At 37.9% G+C, this 22,024-nt stretch overlaps 1 protein-coding gene across 1 annotated transcript; it reads left to right on the forward strand.

Moving 5' to 3' along the window:
- The first annotated feature begins 1,037 nt into the window (after nt 1-1,037).
- On the forward strand, nt 1,038-4,711 carry LOC141655183 (protein FAR1-RELATED SEQUENCE 5-like). Its single transcript, XM_074462275.1, has 5 exons — nt 1,038-1,071; nt 1,656-2,203; nt 2,684-2,967; nt 3,078-3,748; nt 4,095-4,711. Exons 1-5 carry the CDS (start codon nt 1,038-1,040, stop codon nt 4,709-4,711), a joined length of 2,154 nt encoding a protein of 717 aa, XP_074318376.1.
- Nucleotides 4,712-22,024: the final 17,313 nt, after the last annotated feature.

A 22,024-nucleotide genomic window follows, 5' to 3' on the forward strand; every position in this document is an offset into this window, starting at 1 on the left:
ATCGTATCTAACTTAATTAGTTGATTTAATTTGTTTGACTCATTAATATTTTTCACTTCTGTCATTATTCCATCGTGTAAATAATTCGTTTGCATCCGTCTCATTCATGTTTTATTGTTTTCATAACCCAATCACATGTTAAATAACCTGCTAATCACTTTCATCCGAGTAAATATCATTAATTGATCATTAAATCACCAATTAACATTAACGGCTTGCAATTACGACTTGACAGCGGAGGCCGAGCCACGGAATGACGCGATTATGTCTGCTGCGCCTATTCAAAAGGACGCAACTACTGCTGCGCTGCTTCCGAAGTTCGTTACCCTCGAACTCCGTCTCTGCCTTGACCTAGTTTAATTAGTTTATGTATTAACTAACTATTATCCGTAATATCACGTTAATTCCTGTTCGTTTTCATTATTTTATTCTTTTCTCAAACTATCCGTTTTAAAGGTATTTTCGACATAAATCGCCTAATCCAATGTAATTATTGTAATTTTCATTATTGTAATTTTCTTTATTGTATTTCTTTTATTGTTTGTATGTTCTCACATGTAATTGAGCATTAAATCCTACTTCGACCCAATTGTATGCTAATTGCGTGTTAACCGACTTAGTCTAACTCTCACATGCTAGGATTAAAACTTGGATGTTGCATTGCATGCATATAATCGACGATATATCGAGTATAGATGATGTCCCTAATCATTAGTAGAGGCCGCTATCGAGGCGGGCGGGATTAGGTGTTCGATCAAAAGAGCTTCCTAATACGTACCCTCACCCCTTACTCCAGATTCCGTGAGCACCCGTGTTCATTGGCATCTACGAGAGTCATTCTAGACATAGAATGCTATGGGTAACGATTGCTTAGTGTTCATATCACTACTTTGTGTCTTGACATGACACGAGGTACTCGAACGGTTCCAATTTCCCATAAAAATTGGTGGCGACTCCATACAAAATGCAAACGCTTGTTTCCCAAGCGCCCCCGTGGCCCCCGCTGTCCACAACAATATATCAAAATATCGACAACCATGGACAATATGCAGATTGTCGAGTTCAACAATGGTAAGTACACTGTTTAACAATTGTCGACTACTTCAACTTTGTTTTTTTTTTTTTTAAATAAGTTATTCATTCATAACTTATACTGATGGTTAAGAACTCCCAAACTCATTCTTTCAAACCATTGTTGAACTTCAACAATTGTCGACTACTTCAGTTGTCGAGTTCAACAATGGTTTTTTTTTTTTAAAATAAGTTAAAATATACGGATTATTCATTCATAACTTATACTGATGGTTAAGAAAACAAGTTGGAAGATTAACTTGGAAGATGAAGATGAAGAGTCTTGACATGTAAAGTTACAAAGACTTAGATTTAGAGTTACAAAATTTGTTATGTTGCCTAGCCTGTATGTTGCAGAAGGGGTGTTATGTCGTTGTTTAGTCATAAGTAAATAATCCGTGTATTTTGGCAACCCTAGAGTAGGAGTTTTTATGTGTAAAAAAGCTCTGGAGAGAAGTTCCACTCGTTGGCAGTAAAGTTATAGTTAATTGGTGCTAAAGTTACAATTTTAGTTTCAGTTGATCTATAAAATTCTGTTGTGTTTGCAAAAAACTTAAGACAGTTTCTGTTTTTGATTTTTACAGAGGAGGATTGTTGTGAGGACGAACCAGAGGTAGGAGAACATGAATTTGCAGAAGTCATGCAAAATGTAAGCGGAGATGAATTTTGTAGGATTGTAGAAAGCGAGTTTACACCATTTGTCGGGCAGCAGTTCAATGACATAGAGGAAGCTGTAAAGTTCTATAAGATGTACGCTCTTGCATGTGGTTTCGATGTGCGTAGATACACGACAAAGAAGTGGCGTGACGGGACCATTAAATCAAAACTTTTAGTTTGTAACCGAGAGGGATTTACATACGCAAAAAAGGTGTGCAAAGACAAAGAGATTGAATTATTTAAGGACACACAAGAGGGGGAAGAAATTGGAGAAAAGCAACGGAGAAAAACGAAAGTAAGGAGGATTGGGTGCAAAGCGAGGATTAGATTGCTCATGTTTAATGGTGTTTTATTAGTTGACCGATTTCATGCGGGACACAATCATGAGCTTGTTGAAGTTAGAGATAGGGAGTTTCAGAAGTTGTCCAGGAAACTACACAAGTATCACAAGGAGCTCATAGTCTATAACTCGAGGGTTAGTGTACTCTTCCTGTTTACATCACTGTTAAAGTTACACTTTCCTTATGGTACAATTACATTAATCACTGTTGAAGTTACACTTTCCTTAAGGTTACACATAATCCGGGTAGAGTTACATATTTTATCAAATAGAGTTACAGTTTGAGCGTTAAAGTTAAATTATTGTTAAAGTTACATAATTCTCAGTTTGAAGTTCCAAATTTATTTCATTGAAGTTCCAAATTTATTGACTTGAAGTTCTAGTTACATTGCACTGCATTTTTAGATTATGAATTCTGATGGAATTACACAAATTTCTGTTAGGGTTACACTTTCATCCGAGTGGAGTTACATCTTTTTACGATTCGATTCTGATTACATATTTACTTGATGTGAAGTTCCAAATATATAATCATGCGATTCCAAACATATACATGTGCGATTCAAACTTATTGGATTGTTTTTAATCAGTGTAAATGACGTTGTTTGAATGCAGTTGAAGATAGGTGCTACAAGGACATATAAAATGTGCAAGGAACATGTTAATGGGTTCGAAAATATTGGTGCGAGTTTAACTGATTTCAAGAATTTCCATAGAAACGTTAAGTGCTATATTAATGAGAGGGACGGTCAATTGTTCATAGATCGATTTAAAAGCATGGCAGAAACACATGAAAATTTCTTCTTCGATTATGAAGTCGATGCCGATGGAAGCTTGATCAGGGCGATATGGGCGGATGGTATTGCTCGACGAAACTACTTTGTATTTGGTGATGCTGTGTCTTTCGATCCAACATACTCGACAAATAAGTATGATATGGTATTTACACCTTTCACGGGTATTGATAATCACAAGCGTTCAATCAATTTTGCGGTGCACTTCTTTTCAGGGAGAACGAGCACTATTTTGATTGGGTGTTCAAACGTTTTTTGGTGGCAATGGGTGGGAAGGAACCGGAATATATTATAACCGACCAAGATGCGGGTATTATAAAGTCTGTCAAGAATGTTTTTAAGACAGCTAGGCATCGCTTCTGCATGTGGCATATTATGAACAAGGTTCCAGTCAAATACGGGGGTACAACAAAAGATTATCCCGAATTTATAAAGAAGTTAAATGCCATAATCTGGGACGACGAACTTGAACCGGATGAATTTGACGTTCGCTGGGGCGAGATAATGAAAGAGCATGTCGTTAGTAAATCTGCTTGGTTTGAGGAAGTGTACCTTAAAAGGCGGCAATGGGTGATGGCCCATTGTAGGGACCTGACGATGGGAAGTGTTATGAGGACAACACAAAGATCGGAGAGTGAAAATAGTTTCTTTAAAAAGTTTGAGAACAACAATGGAACATTGGTTGAATTCTGGATGCGCTTTGAAAGTGCAATTGACCAACAAAGACATACCCAGAAGAAATCTGATAATGACAACAGGCACACATGCCCAAAAATGAAAACTCAATGTCCTATTGAGCGCCATGCAGCAAGAGTATACACACATGCCGTATTCGATGAGTTTCAAGAAGAGATAGAAATGTCAACTAATGGACTTGATGCCAGGGGTTTCACCTAGGAGAATGAAATCGAGCTAACAAAAGTAAAGGATAGTTTAAGAGGAAGAGTTTTTTACGTTCATTTCAGGCCAGGTATTTATCACTGACATTTGTTATTTGCACTTGATTTTTTTTTGTAACAATTAAAACCACTAGAGTTACACAAAGTACGATATATAGTTACAATTGTTACCCTTGCGGTTACACAGAGGAACGCTTAAAAATAAAACTCTGATAGTTTGTTGAAGTTACAAATAAACCCTGATGCAGTTATACACAATAAAGCTTGCAGTTACATAATATTTGTTGCAGTTTTTCTGAGTCCTTTGTTTTTTTGTGATATGTGGCGAAACAGGAACATATGAGGCAACATGCTCGTGTAGAAAGTTTGAAAGAGCTGGAATAATATGTAGGCACATCATTTGGATTTATTCAAGTAATGGTGTTCAGTCCATACCGGAATCGTACGTGCTTCGAAGATGGAGAAAGGATGCAGTATACGATGCCTCTGATGGAAAGGAAATAATTGATCGAAAACAAATCGAAATGACAAAGTTATGGTCTGAGATACATGAGACTGTTGGAGTACTAAGGGGTAAAGATAAGGATGATATTGAGACCTTGTCCAACTTAATTAGGGATTTCAGAGAGAAGCTGTCACCGTCAGCAGAGGAATTGACAAAGCAGCAAGAAATTGAACAACTACTGGGTTGTAAGGCCAGCAAGGAGATAACAATATTGCCTCCCAAACATGCGAAAAACAAAGGGAGTGGCAAAAGGATGTTGTCTAAGAAGGCAAAAGCTGAAGCATTGTTATCTAAACCGAAACGGATGTGCAATAATTGTAAACAAATGGCACATCACGACAAGAGAAACTGCCCCAACCCGTTTTCGGAACACCCACAACAATCTATTGAATCATCTTCGGATGAAGACGAGGATGAGGAAGAGGATGACGAATCTTCTGAGTAGAAGTTTAGGTATAGCATATTTTAATTTACTATTATTGTGTAATATTAAGATGAAGAACAAATATTAAAATCCTTTTTTAGAGTGAATGAAACTTTTTTGCCTTACAATTTGGAAATGATTGTTTGCAAACAAAAACATCCATTGAAGTTACACAGATCAGGTATTGGAGTTACAGATAATATCAAGTGAAGTTACAAACTATATTGGAGTTACATTAACTGTGAAACTTCTAAAAGTTTTATTGGAGTTACATAAACTATGTATTGGAGTTACACATATGAGCAAGTGAAGTTACAGATCATGAATTGGAGTTACAGATAATATCAAGTTACAAAATATCCTAAAAGTTCCATTGAAGTTACACAGATCAGATATTGGAGTTACAGATAATATCAAGTGAAGTTACAAACTATATTGGAGTTACATTAACTGTAAAACTTCTAAAAGTTTTATTGGAGTTACATAAACTATGTATTGGAGTTACACATATGAGATAGTGAAGTTACAGATCATGAATTGGAGTTACAGATAATATCAAGTTACAAAATATCCTAAAAGTTGTATTGGAGTTACATAAATTATGGATTGGAGTTACACATATGAGGGAGTGAAGTTACAAATATTATTTTAAGTATCTTGGACATGGTAAATGTATGAGAATACTGGTGTAAGTTAGCATAATCTAACTTCAAAGCCAATTTTTTTGCTTTATAGATGGTTCGAAATAATCAAAATGGTACAAATGTGAGAATAGCTGTTCTTGTACAAACTATTCTAAAAGGTACGCATTTGAGTTACAACAAATATCCGCTAAGGTTACACAAACAAGGCAGTGAAGTTACGAAGTATATGATATTAAAAATCTTACACAGTGTAACTGTTTCACGCAGTAGGTGTAACTTTATAGGGTTATTTTGTAACTACAAGTCATGATATTAGACAACAGGGATGCCTTGAACATGAACAAAAAACAAGGATAAAAATACTCAAACTTCATCGCCAATTGTTTTCTACATAGAAGGATTAAAATATTCAAAAGCGTACAAGGTACAAAATAGCTAGCTTGAATAGTGTTCCAAATATATTCTAAAATATATTCTAAAGTCACTTTGATGACTTTAAAATTAACTTGGTGATTTTACGCCTAGCTTGAATGGTTTTCCAAATACTCTCTTTTTTAGCTACCCAACCTTTAATCTTCTCCAAAACTTCCTCTCTTATGTCATTCATGTCGCTAGTACAAGGGATGCGGCAAGTCAGTAGTACCAAGTAACGCCGGTTGGTCTTCTTTGTTGAGGTCATTATGCTTGAACGGCTCACCTTCGTAAATTAACATGTGGACCATGGTGAATATGCCAGACTCCTCGTGAAGAGGGGCAGGACGCGTCCAATCAAAATTTATCTGGCGATGCTCAAACCCAGCAACCTGACAACCTCTGCTTACCCCTTTATACTCCAAATAGTCGCTCATAGCGGACACCTAAACATAATTTAGTAAATTAAGCAATTGAATTAAGGAAAGTATAATGGACAATTCAAAATTGGAATAATGAAATCAGACTTACAAGAATAGTTGCCGCTTTGCATATGTCAGACTTGCTCGGATCTGGGTGAAATTGGTTGTCCAGTAAGTCCACAGTTTCCGAGTTAAAGTTGATACAAACGCATGCTAAATGGTCATCAATTTTGATTGGTATGAAAATTAAATCAGCACCCAAGTTGATAGTATTGCCACAATCCTTGACAAAGACGTCCCAATTTTTGTAAAGCATATCGTAGTTGATATCACTGGGTGTGCACTGAGTTGGTGTATCCATTAGCCGCATGAGAACGTCCTGTAATAAATGAATATTAAAGAGACTGAAGTTACAAATTATACAGGTTGAAGTTACACATGTTAGGCTATGAAGTTACTAATTATACGGCTGAAGTTACACTTTTTAGGGGCTAAAGTTCCAAAATTACATGGGCTGAAGTTCCAAAATTATAGGAGCTGAGTTACACATTTTACAGGTTGAAGTTACAACTTAAACCTGACCAGGTTAAAAAAGAAAAATAAAAGGTGAAGTTAATAAACATAGTGACAGAGAAAATAGTTATTAGGCTCGAACCGTTTGACGTAGCCCAAAGAAAGCCATCCTAGCAACTTCAAAACCCTCTGCCTCTATCTTGTTCAGCAACATTGCCCAGCACTCAATCACAAATGAGGACATTAAACTGTGGGGTAGCATATAAAGGATGTCATCCCTTCAGAGTGATGCATTGGGACCGTAACAAGCAAGATCCTCTCTGTTTTGAAACAAAAAAAATAAGCTCAACAATTTAGATACATTAGATCGTAAACCGGTGCCTTAGCGGATAGAAGTAAACTTACACGTTTGGCATGCCATTGTCGTCTAGGAAGCAATAGTCACCACGTGCCTCCCGACATCTTGAACATCCTTAAATAATGTCCGGTTGTTCCGTAGAAATTAGAGACAACAAGGCAAAAAGCCAAACCAGACGACTCCCCGCAATTGTAGGTAGAGCCAAGCCCATCACCCTTACCACGACGACGACTACTAAGGGTCGAGAGGGGCTCACCAGTGGTGGGGCTAACAACCCGCAACAGCGTAGAGGATCGACGTCTTTTATACGTCACTTCACACTCATCCACATCACCAATCTTCCTCTTGGGTTCAACTTTTGTAGGAGGGGTTTCGAAAGACGAATGGATTTTCTTCGGTTGACCCTTACCCTCACTAAAGGATAAAACCCTAGACCGCACGTCCGCCCTGCACTTGTTAATGTCGCTAAGAATAAGGATAGCAGCAATTTCAGCCCGGAATAAGTTATTGGCATCCATCTTCCCTAGACCACACTCAAAAGGAGATCCGCAATAAAACAACATGTGTAGCATCATATAAACACCACAATCATTCATTGAGAACCCTATACCCCGGTGAAAACAACATTCACGAGCTTGAACCCGCTAACCTTTGATCCTTTGACCACCCCTTTGGACAATAGGTACTTGCCCATTTCATTAGCCTGAAGGTAGTTTCAGTATATGAACATTAGTAATAGAGGAGGTGAAAACAGAAACAAAAAAAAACAAAAAAAACAAAATAGTGTGTGTAAAAGCATGTGATAGACGGTGTACCACGATAAGTGCAATGCCTGTGTAAGGTAACTCGGAAAAATCTTCGTCATAAGAACGGTTGTCAAGATACTCAATTTGCTCTGATATGAAATTAATGCAAGCACAACTATAGTGATCCTTGTCACCAGACAAAACTGGGATAAAAACCTGAAACATATAATATACACAAATATAATAACGTTTGTACCGTAAAAATATGAAATGAAATAATGTACAAAATATCAGCTTCAAGTTGAAGTTTCATATCATATCAGCTTCTATATTAAACGGAGGATAACATGATTCAATCCACTGGTCCCAATAAGCAAACAAATTTCATAGTTAAGTCCACGACTTTTCCGATTTTTTGGGCCTTCCAAATTTCCAGCGCAGTAAGCTATCCAGGAAAGATATATAAACCGTCAAATGAATTTCAATAGAATGTTGAAAAAGAGTTAAAACTGATTTGGGTTAAAGTCAATGTATTAGCCTTAAAGTTGCACAATCAATGGAATAGGTACAAAGTCTACTGGAGTTATACACTAGACCAGGTAGAGTTACACAGACAATGAACAGAGGTTACACTGGACAAAAGTTACAACTAGGAACCACTAGAGTTCCACAATCAGAGTATTGGAGTTACACAGTCAACAGACAGGGTTTCACTGTAAAAAGGTTACACCTAGGACGATATAGAGTTCCACAATCAAACAGGTGGTGTTACAGACAAGGTAGGTACAAACTGATTTGGGTTAAAGTCAATGTATTGGCCTTAAAGTTGCACAGTCAATGGAATAGGTACAAAGTCTACTGGAGTTATACACTAGACCAGGTAGAGTTACACAGACAATGAACAGAGGTTACACTGGACAAAAGTTACGACTAGGAACCACTAGAGTTCCACAATCAGAGTATTGGGGTTACATAGTCAACAGACAAGGTTTCACTGTAAAAAGGTTACACCTAGGACCATATAGAGTTCCACAATCAAACAGGTAGTGATACAGACTTGCTGAAATGAAAAGACAATGGCCCAGAAATGTTGCAGTTACGAATAAGTTACACTAAACAAATAAAAAAGGTTGACTACCATGGAATTTAAATGATAACATACAGTATGACTAAGCCCCAAAAAGCAGCGGCTACTTGCGACAGGTGCAGTGTTTGCATTCATCAAGAAGTTCAGCAACAAACACCAACAGTCAATGATATTGTTCGTAATCTGTTTTCCAGGTTGGAGAGAAAGCATGTCTTCACGAGTTATGAAGTAAACGTCGGTGTATAAAACCAATTGTTCGCTTCAAAGAAAAAAAATACACTCATTAGTGATGTGTTGTACATAGAAACAAAAAAAAATTAAAAACGACACATTTGGGAAATGGTTACTTACACTTTGTCACCAGATTCCATTGCATTGAACACATAGTCCATTACGTCTTTCCTACGATTGAAAACTGTAGAAAAGAGGCTCTTATTCTTTGCATAAAAATCAAACGACAATCTGCTTTCGGATCGGGGGCCCCCGATCCATCGAACACCCTAGATTCTCAGGAACAACACCCATGCAGGGTAAGGCACAAGAGGAGTGTAGTAGGAATGGGTGGTTTATTAATTCAGTGTGAGGGACATAAACGGTATCACCTTCCCTCTTATCCAGCAGATATTTATACGCCTCGTTTATCTCAGTAGGAGTATAACCTGCTTCCTCCAAAAGTGCATGCTCAACTACCTCTGTTTCTGGCAATGAAGAACCCTCGACATGAGTAACCGGCACTCTCTCTTTCGCGTTTTCCATTATTTCATTAATTTCAGCGGTGTTATAAAATGCCCCGCTGTCAATTACTTGATCATTTGATGGCATATCATCATTCCCAAGACATTCAGTTCCTGATGGCACATCATCATTCCCTAATGGCACATCATCTTTCCCTAATGGCACATCATCATTCCCTAGCACATAATTTTTAAGCTGACAAAGAACTTCGGATAATTTCATGCTAGCAATATTATCCTCATCATCACCCAAATTTTTTTATCCACGAACGCTTTGTGAACGAGAAGGTGCTTTAGCAACGGATTGTTTCATCCGTTCAAAGAAGATATTCAACTTCATCGCAGAACGATGAAGCTCTTCGCATTGCCGAAATCTTGGGTTGATTGTGAAGGGACAAGGCCACTCCATCAATACAAATGACCCAGGTTGTTAGGTGTTTGATCGTCGATATTGCCTCGGCATACCATGAATGAAACACTACAGCATTCCTCTGAATCTTTAAATAAAGTTCATGTACATCCTGAATAAAACAAGTACACGTCAAATTCTCATGCTACACATAAACATTAATTAATACAAATAACAATTAATTTCAAAAGCTATGATTTAAAAAGTTTTAATGAAGTTACAAAAACTATCCATTGGAGTTACACATGTGAGGTGGTGAAGTTACAAAGTATATGATTTTAAAGCAGTGAAACTGTATGATGATATTAAGTTACAAAAATTATGAATTGGAGTTACAAACAATACCAAGTGAAGTTACAAAAAATATGATTTAAAGAATCTTGGACAGTTACAAATTCTCATGCAACACATAAACATTAATTAATACAAACAACAATGAATTTCAAAAGCTATGAGGAAATTGTATTAAGAATGTATCAGAAACTGCAATATTAAAATTTTCATAAAACCGCTAACAAAAATTTAATAAAAAAAAAAAGGAAAACGGGACATACATCCAAAGCTCGAACTTTCAACTCCTGGTCATCCTCAACACCTTGAGGTAGTTCAATTTGAACAAACTTCTTGTCGGACTTTGAGTTGGACGTAGATGGCAAAGGTAAATGGGAAGTAGATGAAATCAGTAATGGAGGAACGCTGCTAACAATGGCTTGGCTGTTAGTGGATGCATGAATGCAGCGCGGATACTTAACCTCAGACCATGTCTGACGACCCAAACCCCCGTCCGACACCTCCCCGGATATCCTACTCCTTAATCTCTCCTTGTCCCAATGCTTGATAAGTGGAAGGTCATGCGTGCAAGTCTCACCGCGGTAATCAAACCGCTGAAAGTAGGTAATCATCAAAAAGGGAATATAACCAAGCAAGTGCGACTGTTTTTTTTTTAACATCTTCGCGTAGAATAATGCTTTTTAAAACATAAGAACACCAGTCCAAAGAAGGGATAGCGCTTACATCTTCTACGGCCCTCAAAAGCTTGAAATCAACGCCGTTATTTATCGTGGGGGCAAGAAAAGAAGACATGCAAAATAAGACAAAGAATCGACAAAAGTCATCTCCGCCTTCCGTGTCTGCCACAATTGCATCTTTTAGCTTTCCGATAGGAATGGAGCCATTAGGGGTTTTAATACCAAATATTTTCCTCCATCGTTCTTTCAATGACACATTTTCAAGGTTGTCAGAGTCTTTTTTTCATGTCCAAAGAGGGGACAAGTTTGATGGCATTGGGACCATGTGGTATAAGGAAACAGTCATGAACGTCGTACTTGGTCACCATGAAGTGTTTAGACTTAGGTGCCCTAAACACATATGAGCCATCACTAAAACAGTCAATAAATAAATGTACATGTTCGAGCGGGAAATGCTTAAGCTTCAACTCAAGCATGCCGCCAAACCCAATCCTCCTAACGGCCGATATCTGACAATCTTTCAACTTAGGTATAATTTCAAATAACCTCTTTCCACGACATTTGACACTGACTTGAGGCGTAGGAGCAACCACCTCTTCAATTTTTTCAGCTTCTTGATCACACATCAAAATAAAAGAAGAATTGAACAATTTTTAAATGACTACAAATGCAACATATAAATGAAAACAAATGCAACATATAGAAGTTACAAACTCAATAGGCTAGAGTTACACATTGAAGGGGAGAAAGTTATACAATAAAACGCCCTAAAAAAATAAATGTAAACGAAACAGTTTGCATAAATGATATTTTAAGAAACGACTTGAAATGAGACGGTTACAATAAACTGAATGAACAGAAGATGAACAAAAACTAAATCAAAAATGAACTGAATGAACAGAAGATGAACAATAAACCGAATCAAACATTAACAGCCGAGGAATACAAACATTAACTAAATCAAAAACTAAAAATCAATCAACAAAGTGATCTACAACATAACACAATATGAAAAACGGCGAGGAAGATGAACAGAAGATAAACAGTAAAAACAAAAATGTAAAACAATCTAAAAACGAGAAAATTGGTAAACAAAAACGCAAGATGAACAAAATCGTCAAAAATAATGGTTAACATAGACAATGATAATTGATTGGAGATGAAGATTGAAGTAATAGACAATAATGGATAAGTAAAATAACAAAAAAAAAAAAAAATACCTGCAACTGATGAACGAGATGAAGGGGATGAAGATTGAAGTAATAGTTGATAATGGTATGAAAGTGATGAAGAAGAGGTAGGAGATGAAGATTAGATGAACGAGATGAAGGGGATGAAGATTACAGTTGAGTAGAAGAGGAAGCAGCGTTATTTTTTTTTTTTTTTGAATGAATGAGTTTGGGAGTTGTGAATTGGAAGTTATGAAAGACAGAGGGAGGGAAACGTACATAGGGACTCAAAATTTGCAATGATGAGGCAGTTGGTTAGAAAAGTTAAGTGGGAGAATGTGTTTTTTTTATTAAATCTTAGCCATCCATTATCTTAGATCCAATGGTTTATATTAGGACTCAAAGACTCAACTTAGAAACAAGGACTTATAGGATCCTATTTTATATATATATATATATATATATATATATATATATATATATATATATATATATATATATATATATATATATATATATATATATATAGGTAGGATCCGGTGAGAACGACCATTCGGTGAGAACGGTGAGAACAAGCAATATTTACTAATATTAAAAGTTAAACTCCGGTGACAAAACTAACAAGAAAACCCGATATACTTTATTAACTCCTCATTCCTTAAATTAGCAGTACCACACATTTCAACGAACCTAATTTCCATCATTCTTATCCACAACCTTGTAGGGTAATAGATGGTGATCGGGTCATTCGAACTAGGCACTACAGAGAGCCCATGTAAGAATTGACGCATCCATATCGCTTCCTTTGTAGCTTCAGACGCGGCATAGTACTCGGACTCGATCGTAGAATCTGCTGTAATGATTTGTTTCGAACTCTTCCAGCTGACTGCAGCGCCATTAAGAGTAAAAACGAATCCAGACCGAGATTTCGAGTCATCTCGATCCGTTTGGAAGCTAGCATCTCACAGAATCCGGTTGCGCATAGCTTTTGATCGCCTCCATAAGTCAATGCCCAATCTTTAGTCCTCCGTAGGTACTTAAGAATGTTCTTGACCCGACCCAATGTGGTTCACCTGGATGCTTTTGGAATCGACTTGTCATACTCAATGCATATGCCACGTCCGGACGTGTGCATATCATGGCATACATGATTGATCCTATTGCCGAAGCATAAGGAATCCGTGTCATGCGCTCTTTCTCTTCCGGTGTCTCTGGTGCCTGAGACTTGCTCAAATGCACCCATGGAGCCATAGGAAGGAACCCCTTCTTGGAGTTAGTCATGCTGAATCTCTCCAGGACTTTGTCTATGTAAGACTCCTGACTGAGAGATAGCATCCTTCGTGATCTATCTCGATAGATACGGATGCCCAGAATTCTTTGTGCCTCTCCCAGATCTTTCATCTGGAAATGGTTTTTCAACCATACTTTCACCGAAGTTAAGAGAGGTATGTCATTCCCAATCAGGAGTATGTCGTCAACATACAATATTAGGAAGACAATCTTGCTCCCACTCGACTTGATATATAAACATGGTTCCTCGACCGATCGAGTAAATCCATTTTCTTTAATCACTTGGTCGAAGCGATGATTCCAACTCCGAGATGCTTGCTTAAGTCCATAAATGGAACGCTTAAGTTTGCACACTTTCTTAGGATGTTGTGGATCGATAAAACCTTCGGGTTGTACCATGTGCAACTCTTCCTCCAAAAAGCCGTTTAAGAAGGCGGTTTTCACATCCATTTGCCAAATTTCATAGTCATGAAAAGCGGCAATCGCTAAGATAATCCGAATGGAACGCAGCATGACTACGGGTGCAAAAATCTCATCGTAGTGCAAACCTGGCACTTGGGTGAAACCTTTAGCAACTAGTCGTGCTTTATAGATATCTTGTTGACCTTCCACAGAATGCTTTATCTTGTAAAGCCATTTGCATTGAAGGGGACGAACCTTAGCAGGTAAGTCAACAAGATCCCACACGTTGTTCTCATACATGGAGTCCATTTCGGATTGCATGGCCTCAAGCCATAGCTTTGAGTCAGAACTAGTCATGGCACCTTTATAGGTTGCGGGTTCACTACTCGTTAGAAGTAGAACGTCATCTATGTCATGTTCCTCGACCATACCAATGTATCTTTCCGGAGGAATAGAGACTCTTCCCGACCTCCTAGGTTCCTCAGAATATTCACCGCAGCCGGGATTGAAGGAACAGTTCCTCCAATGGTTGCTCGGTGTTTGGTTCTCGGAATCTCCGATGTCGAAGGTTCTATCACTCTTTGCATTCTCGAGAAATTCCTTCTCTAAGAATGTCGCACTAGCCGCAACAAAAACGCGTTGTTCGGTTGGCGAATAGAAGTAATGACCAAGTGTTCCTTTAGGATAACCTATAAAGTATGTCTTGACCGATCGCGGGCCGAGCTTATCCTCGTGTCTCCACTTGACATAAGCCTCGCAGCCCCAAACCCGTATAAAGGACAAGTTAGGGACCGTTCCCTTCCATAGTTCATATGGAGTCTTGTCAACAGCTTTAGACGGACTTCGGTTAAGTATTAGAGCGACGACAAAGAGCATAACCCCATAATGAATCATGTAAAACCGTGTGACTCATCATGGATCGAACCATATCAAGTAGTGTTCGATTTCTCCGTTCGGACACACCATTCAATTGAGGTGTTCCAGGTGGAGTTAACTGTAGGGCAATCCCACAGTCCTTTAGGTGTTGATCAAACTCGTGAGAAAGATACTCGCCACCACGATCCGAACGTAGTGTTTTAATCTTTCTACCTAATAGGTTCTGCACCCTATTTTGGTATTCCTTGAATTTCTCAAAGGATTCACTTTTGTGCTTCATTAAGTAGACATAGCCATATCTACTTAAATCGTCCGTGAAAGTGATGAAATACCTATAGCCTTCTCGTGCGGTGATTGACATAGGACCACATACATCCGTGTGTATGAGTCCTAATAGGTCAGCAGCACTTATTCCAACACCTTTGAAGGAAATACGAGTCATCTTACCGATGAGACATGATTCACACGTGCCAAATGATTGAAAATCAAAGGCCGAGATAGCTCCATACTTGATGAGCTGTTTTACGCGTTTCTCATTAATGTGTCCCATACGGCAGTGCCATAGATACGTTTGATCTTTGTCACCAACCTTTAACCTTTTATTCATTACGTGTAATATTTCCGTGGTCTGATCTAAAACATAAATTCCATTCATGGAGACTGCCTTGCCATAAATCATATTGTGTAAAGAGAAAATGCAAGTATTATTCTCAATTACAAATGAAAAACCAAGTTTGTCAAGTGCGTAAACTGAAATAATGTTTTTAGAAAGATTGGTACATAATAGCAATCATATAATGATAACTCAAATCCGCTAGGAAGCTGGATCACATATGTTCCCCTCGAGACGGCAGCCACTCTTGCTCCATTCCCGACACGCAGGTCAACCTCACCCTTTACGAGAGGCTTGAGATTTCGGAGGCCCTGCACATGATTACACAGATGAGAACCACAACCAGTATCAAGTACCCAAGTTCCGTAACTTGCGTGGTTAATCTCAATCATATGAATAAAAGTAGAAGGAGAAGACATACCAACAGGTTTAACGCGACCTGCTTTTATGTCCTCATGATAAACAGGACATGTACGCCTCCAATGCCCAGTCTTGTGGCAATGATGGCATTCCATGTTTTCGGTCTTGCTCTTTGTCGCGCCTGATGAGTTACTTGCCTCACCAGGCCCACTCTTACCTGATCCCGACTTCTTAAACTTCGGTTTGCCTACTTCTAGGCCTGGCTGAACTTTGCCCTTACCCTTGCCCTTGTTTGACACAACGAGAACATCCTGTTTCATGCTCCCACGAACTTCATGTCCTTCTCGGTCCCGTACGAGGAGGGAGTGCCGTTCATGGGGAGTTTTCTTCAAATCATTCATATAGTAATTCGCTCTAAATTGCGAATAACCATCGTGGAGTGAGTGAAGTATGCGGTCGATCACAATGTTCTCGCTGATCTTACAATCAAAGGTCTCCAGCTTCTCGACATTCTCAATCATGCTGAGAATGTGTGGGCTAACTGGTTGGCCCTTCTGGAGTCTCGCATCAAAGAAGCGAGTGGTAAGCTCATAGGTCACGATTCTCGGTGCTTTTGAGAATTCCCTAGTGAGTGTAGTGAAAATCTTGTTTGCACTTTGAGCTATGAAGCGTTTCTGCAAATTGGATTCCATTGCAAAAATAAGTACGTTCTTTACCGCACCCGCTTCCATGGCGAAATCGTTATACTTGTCGATTTCGTTAATTTCAAACCAGTGGGGCCTGGGTTTGGTGGGATGGGCTCAATCGATATTTGAGCTTCCCATCGCAATGGCGCATTCCGTAATGCCGCCTCCCGATCCATGAAGTTTGATCCATCATTCTTGATCGAGTAGAGACGATTCATCTGATCCATGAAGATCCGAAGCCAGGACTCACGGTCCAATGTGACACTTGGCATTGGGTCGTCATCACGGCCAGCCATTATGTTATTAGCAGTTTAAAGGTTCGTGTTCTACACTGAAAAAGGAAGGAAAACAAAACGAAATAAGCAACTCATCGAGGTGATTTAAGTCTATTTTAAAATTCATTTTAAACATGTAGACTCTCGCACTTGTATAATTGATCTCCCTCAAGAATGATACAAGTGATCCCAAGACTCAATTTCTGTAAATTGATAAGCCAACTGTTTAGCTAATTCTTCCGGAAGAACTCTTGGTCGATAGATTTCCGTAAATCTTATCTATAGTCCACCATGATCACAGGATCGTGCGAGTGACCATAGTGTTGAGATAAAATAGGTCAATCGGTTCCAACTTACCCGACGTAGAAGGGGTCATATTATGCCTACCGACGAAGAAGGGACTCATTGGAGTTTGACCTATAAAGACCGTTCTCAATTTTTGTTTGTACGAGGAAGATCCCATCAACTAAATTATAATTCATATTAAGTGAACGAATAACTAGCGTCTGCGTGAATGAATTAATTTGGGTGATGGCTTATAAAAATCGTGTGTCATACGAATGTCAAAGAAAACTAACTCGTGACCTCTATATGTGTCAGTTTTCATGCAATTATTAGGTGGTTTGGTTTTTAGGCGGAATATGATGCATATTATCGTTACGAAAATAAATAAATGAATGCAATACGTAAATAAAATTTCCTAGTGTGGCCTATCCTAGTAAAACAAAACATAAAACAACTTTGGAATCCACCGTTGGACCCGAGAAGCTTGTCTTGATGTTCCATCTTGATCCATGTAGCGGGAGTGAGCATCCGGTCTCCATCTTTGGTCTTCTCAAAAATTACAATTAAAATTACAAAATATAAACCTAATTACATTCTAATTAAAAACTGTAATTACAAGTGAAAAATCCAAAACGGAGATACGAGATCTCAAAATACAACCAAGACCGTGTTCCATCATTACGGTAACACGTTCTACTAAGGCCACACTAAGTTACAACCGTTTGCAAAATAAATAAATACGTAATAAAAGGCATTCAAGGCATTCAACAAAACGATAAATAAATGCATCAACTAAATTCAAATTCATTCGTGACATAATTCCGTAATTATGTTAAATTTATCCAAACCACCTTTTAATGATTAAAATTCATGTGATAAAACCGCTTCTATCATTCAATTTTAATCCATTACAATCCGTTACTTTAAATACGCTTTAAAATAACTTAATGGTACGTGTGTGAACCGTTTCACAATCATAGCGAGTGTACAATATCCGTATAATGTACATTTTGTAGCCAAAAGAAAATTTAAAGCAAAAGGAATAAATTTTCAAAGCTGTCAAAACAGAAATCCCTCGATCCAGGGACACAGGTGCTCGATCGAGGAATGAAAGGGCTCGATCGACTGGATTGCAAGTCGATCGAGAGGGTTGCCAAACAGAAAGTGCTCGATCGACTAAACTGGTGGTCGATCGAGTACCTTTATCAGCAAATCTGCTCGATCGAGTACGAGGACATCTCGATCGAGCAGAGGGGTTTCGAAAAGGGTCGATCGAGTAAAGCAGGGACTCGATCGAACAAAAACAAGGCAGAAAAAGCACTCGATCGAGTAGAAACATGCTCGATCGAGGTCAAAAATTCTGGAAATTGCAAAACCCTCGTGAAAAACAGTTTTGTCGAGACAAAATCAAATGCAATTTTGATCAAAACATATCAAAACAAATTTAACAATTGACAAAACATGACATATTGTTATAATCTCCGTATAAAACAACAATATGCATAAAACAAAACGAAAACAAGATGAAATTACCGTGTAATACATGACACGGTTTCAAAAATTTCTGCCGTGTATACTAGGCACGGTTTTCGAGACAAAAGCAAAATTGTTTCAAGATCGTTTTATGAAAAACACATAGAAAAATTTACGTGGCCTCGCTCTGATACCACTTGTAGGGTAATATCCGTATAATACCCTTTAAATTTAGGACTATAACGTAAATTTAACATGCGAATATCGTCATAAAACATAAATACAATAGAGAAACGATAAAGATAGAAATCAACCTCGGGTCCTTTGATGCACGGCGTAAAGAACAGAAATCAAACGAGATTCCCTCCTAATTGTTGCACCCAAGACTTGTCCGAGATATGCCCTTGTGCTAGATGGTGTTCTCTGATTGCCTTGCAATATTGAGAGAACTTGTTGTGAGGTTTTCGAGATGTGAGATCTAGGTTTCAGAAGAAAACTGTCTCCAAAACCCTAGTTTTCTGTAAAATGAATTGTCTAGGTCAAAAGGAGAGGGAGTCTCTCCTTTTGTTAACCTCGGCCAGCCGTGGGTTTGCATGGGGAAGTGGGCTTCCACTTCCTCTTAATTTTACCTCGTGGTCCGGCTCATAAATTGCTAAATGTATATGACGCGGTTTATTATAAATCGTCATCGGTTATCGGCTATTAAAACATCAACTAATAAGACGGATTAGTTGAATTATTAATACATGTCCGACAAAGACGATATTGTATAATTTATTCAATATACATTAATTAAATATAAAACGCTTATATTTAATTTTACGAATTAACTGGTTAATTCGCCTTAGCCCATAATATTTAATCCGTATTAAATATAATATCTCAACATCATATTTTGACTAATTACTAGTCAAATAACTCGGACTAACTGGTTAGTCAATCTTGGCATCTACATGACAGTATTTTCATACCGTCACATCTCTCGAACGTATCCTATAGGTGTGACTTTTAGGGACCAGTTGATCACCGCCATCTGTATGACAATAACGTCAAACTTATCTAGCAAGCCAACCGTTATTGATAAACGTGGATCAACTGATAATAATACCAAAGTATGCCCTTTGATCCTTTTAGAGGTTTATAAGTCCTTGCACTAACTGTTAAGGACACCAACCCCAACAAACCTCAACCCGTCGCAGCCACCTCGCCGGAGTATCGTCACTTTGTTGAGCATAGGGCCATCTCGCCGGAGCACACACTCTTCTTCAGCGGTCGAAATTAATGTTTAACATCGTCTCAGTCCATTTCACGATCCCGACCGTTCACCAATCAACCCTTCATGACTATTGGCGATCGTCGCCTTACACTCTTCCTCTTTTGAAAACTTCACTACAAAATCAATTTGATCTAAACAAAATTAGTGTATCTGGGTTCTATATTAATGGATCTCAAACCAATTTTAATGTACCTGATGACTAATTTTGTGTATTAATGTTAGATACATTAAATTAGTGATTAGATACATAAAAAATCAATGTATATAAATTGTAATTGGATTGAGATACATTAATATAGAAATCAGATGCACTAAATTTCGTTTGAATCAAATTGAGATGTAGTGCAGTTTAAAGAAGAGGAAGAGTGTTTGGTGTCAATCCAAAATGGCGGCGTTTCGTTTCCAGAACTCGAACTCGCATTGATCTTGAATGCGACGAGAATCATTTCCGGAAATGAACTGGAATTTTCTTTCAACAATACCGACATTGAAGGATTGACGAATTAACCAATTATTATCGTTGTAAGTTTCTGGCTAGTGATCTGGAGTTTGAAGATATAATTATAATTGTAATTCATCAATTGCAGGTATGATGATAAGGAAATTGATTGCTTAAGCTATAATAATTGATGTAGTAATAATTGTAATTTGATGAGTTGATTGACAATTTGTTTGGAGTACATACGGATGTTTGAAACTGGTGAAGAGTTTTGTTTTTGTTTGGGTTAATTTATTGATAAAGCTAGACTTCAATTTAGGTTAATTGATTGATAAAAAAACAAATTAATTGAAGATGCTATTAATGGTGGTGGTTGTGTTCGAAGGATGTGGTGAATGGTGGTGGTAGTGTGGTCGCATGAGAGGAGTTCGAGCTTTGACGACAGTTCCGCCTCTCTTGAAATTTCCGACCACCGAACACCCATCTATTTCAATGTATACTTCAATATATGATGTATCTAACAACTATTTTAATGTATCTCATAGATACATAAAATCAGTTATTAGGTACATCAAAATTTGTTTGAGATACATCAATAGATAAACCAGACACACTAATTTCGTTTAGCTTCGAAATTGGTAATGGTTGGAAGGAGAAAACAAAGGTGACGATGAGGAAGAGATATCTAATGCTGGGATGTGGTCGGACGCCGTTGAGTGTAAGTCGATGACAGTGTTGGTGCCGCTGAAATATTACAGCTCTGGCCGAGGATCTCGCCGGTGAAAGGCTGCCGAGGATGATGGTCGAAGTGGAGATGGAGAAGCGGAGGAGGAGAGGAAGAGGTGGCATATGGGTAATGAGATACAGCAGCAAGTCATCGCCGGTAAAGTCGTCAGAGATTTCAAGCTGGTCGGAAAGTATACCGGCGTCTGCTGGCGGTAGTGGGGGATATGTCATGTGTTGGGGATATGCCATACTGTGTGCATGTTAATTTGGGCGGGTTCAACTTTCAAGCAATCAGAAGTAGCAGAGGTTTTGATTTTTTTGATTGTTAAGTTTAATTAGAACATTTAATATCAACCGTACATTTACTTTCATCTAAGGGAGGAGGTTCGTTCTCACCGTTCTCACCGAGTGACCGTTCTCACCGGATCCTAAATCTATATATATATATATATATATATATATATATATATATATATATATATATATGGTCGGGATCCGGTGAGAACCACTGGTATAATGAGAACCTCTCACAATTCTTAGATCTTAAACAAATGAATGGCTGACATCATACCACATCTCCGTCGAACCCTCGGTCATTTAACAAAATTACTTTGTCTCTTACTTTTTGTCTCTAAATTTCTTTCTCTCTCCCTAATCATCAAACTGCTTCTTGTAATTGAAGAACAAGCTTCAATAGACGCAAAATCGAACCATCCTTCACCGTTCATCAAAATTCGACAAGGTTTGTTTGATTTCTCAGTTAATTTCCTTGAATTTCCATTTTATGTCTTTTGAATTTGTTAATTCGTCAACAAATTAGGGTTGACGAATTGTTGATTCGAGTTCATATACATATAATTGGGGTACAGAATTGAAATTTTTCTAGTCACCATGGCAGAGGAAGTTACTTTTCATTTGATTACAAACAAACAGAAGATAAGATGCTTCATTTGAATATTGGTTAATTTAGTATTTTAGTTGTTGATGATTGTTTATTCGATTTTGAGTTCGTAATTTTGTGGCGATCAGATTATTTAGGCGGTGATTTGTATTCGGAAAGCAAGTCTTGCAAATGTTACTTCTTCACTGATTTGCAAAGATTAAGTCTTAAAAAGCTGAAATTTGGCGCTGATCATAGGTTAAGTCATATACTTCGTAGTCTATTTCTCAGA

This window comes from Silene latifolia, chromosome 5 (genome assembly GCF_048544455.1).
Source record: "Silene latifolia isolate original U9 population chromosome 5, ASM4854445v1, whole genome shotgun sequence".
Classification (NCBI taxonomy): domain Eukaryota; kingdom Viridiplantae; phylum Streptophyta; class Magnoliopsida; order Caryophyllales; family Caryophyllaceae; genus Silene; species Silene latifolia.

Bases quoted from the DNA above. Each gene is read 5' to 3' on its own strand.
- LOC141655183 (XM_074462275.1), top strand. From the start codon at position 1,038: ATGGACAATATGCAGATTGTCGAGTTCAACAATG. The intron at 1,072-1,655 runs GTAAGTACACTG...TGATTTTTACAG, and splicing joins GATTGTCGAGTTCAACAATG to AGGAGGATTGTTGTGAGGAC. The intron at 2,968-3,077 runs GTCTTTCGATCC...ACTTCTTTTCAG, and splicing joins TTTGTATTTGGTGATGCTGT to GGAGAACGAGCACTATTTTG.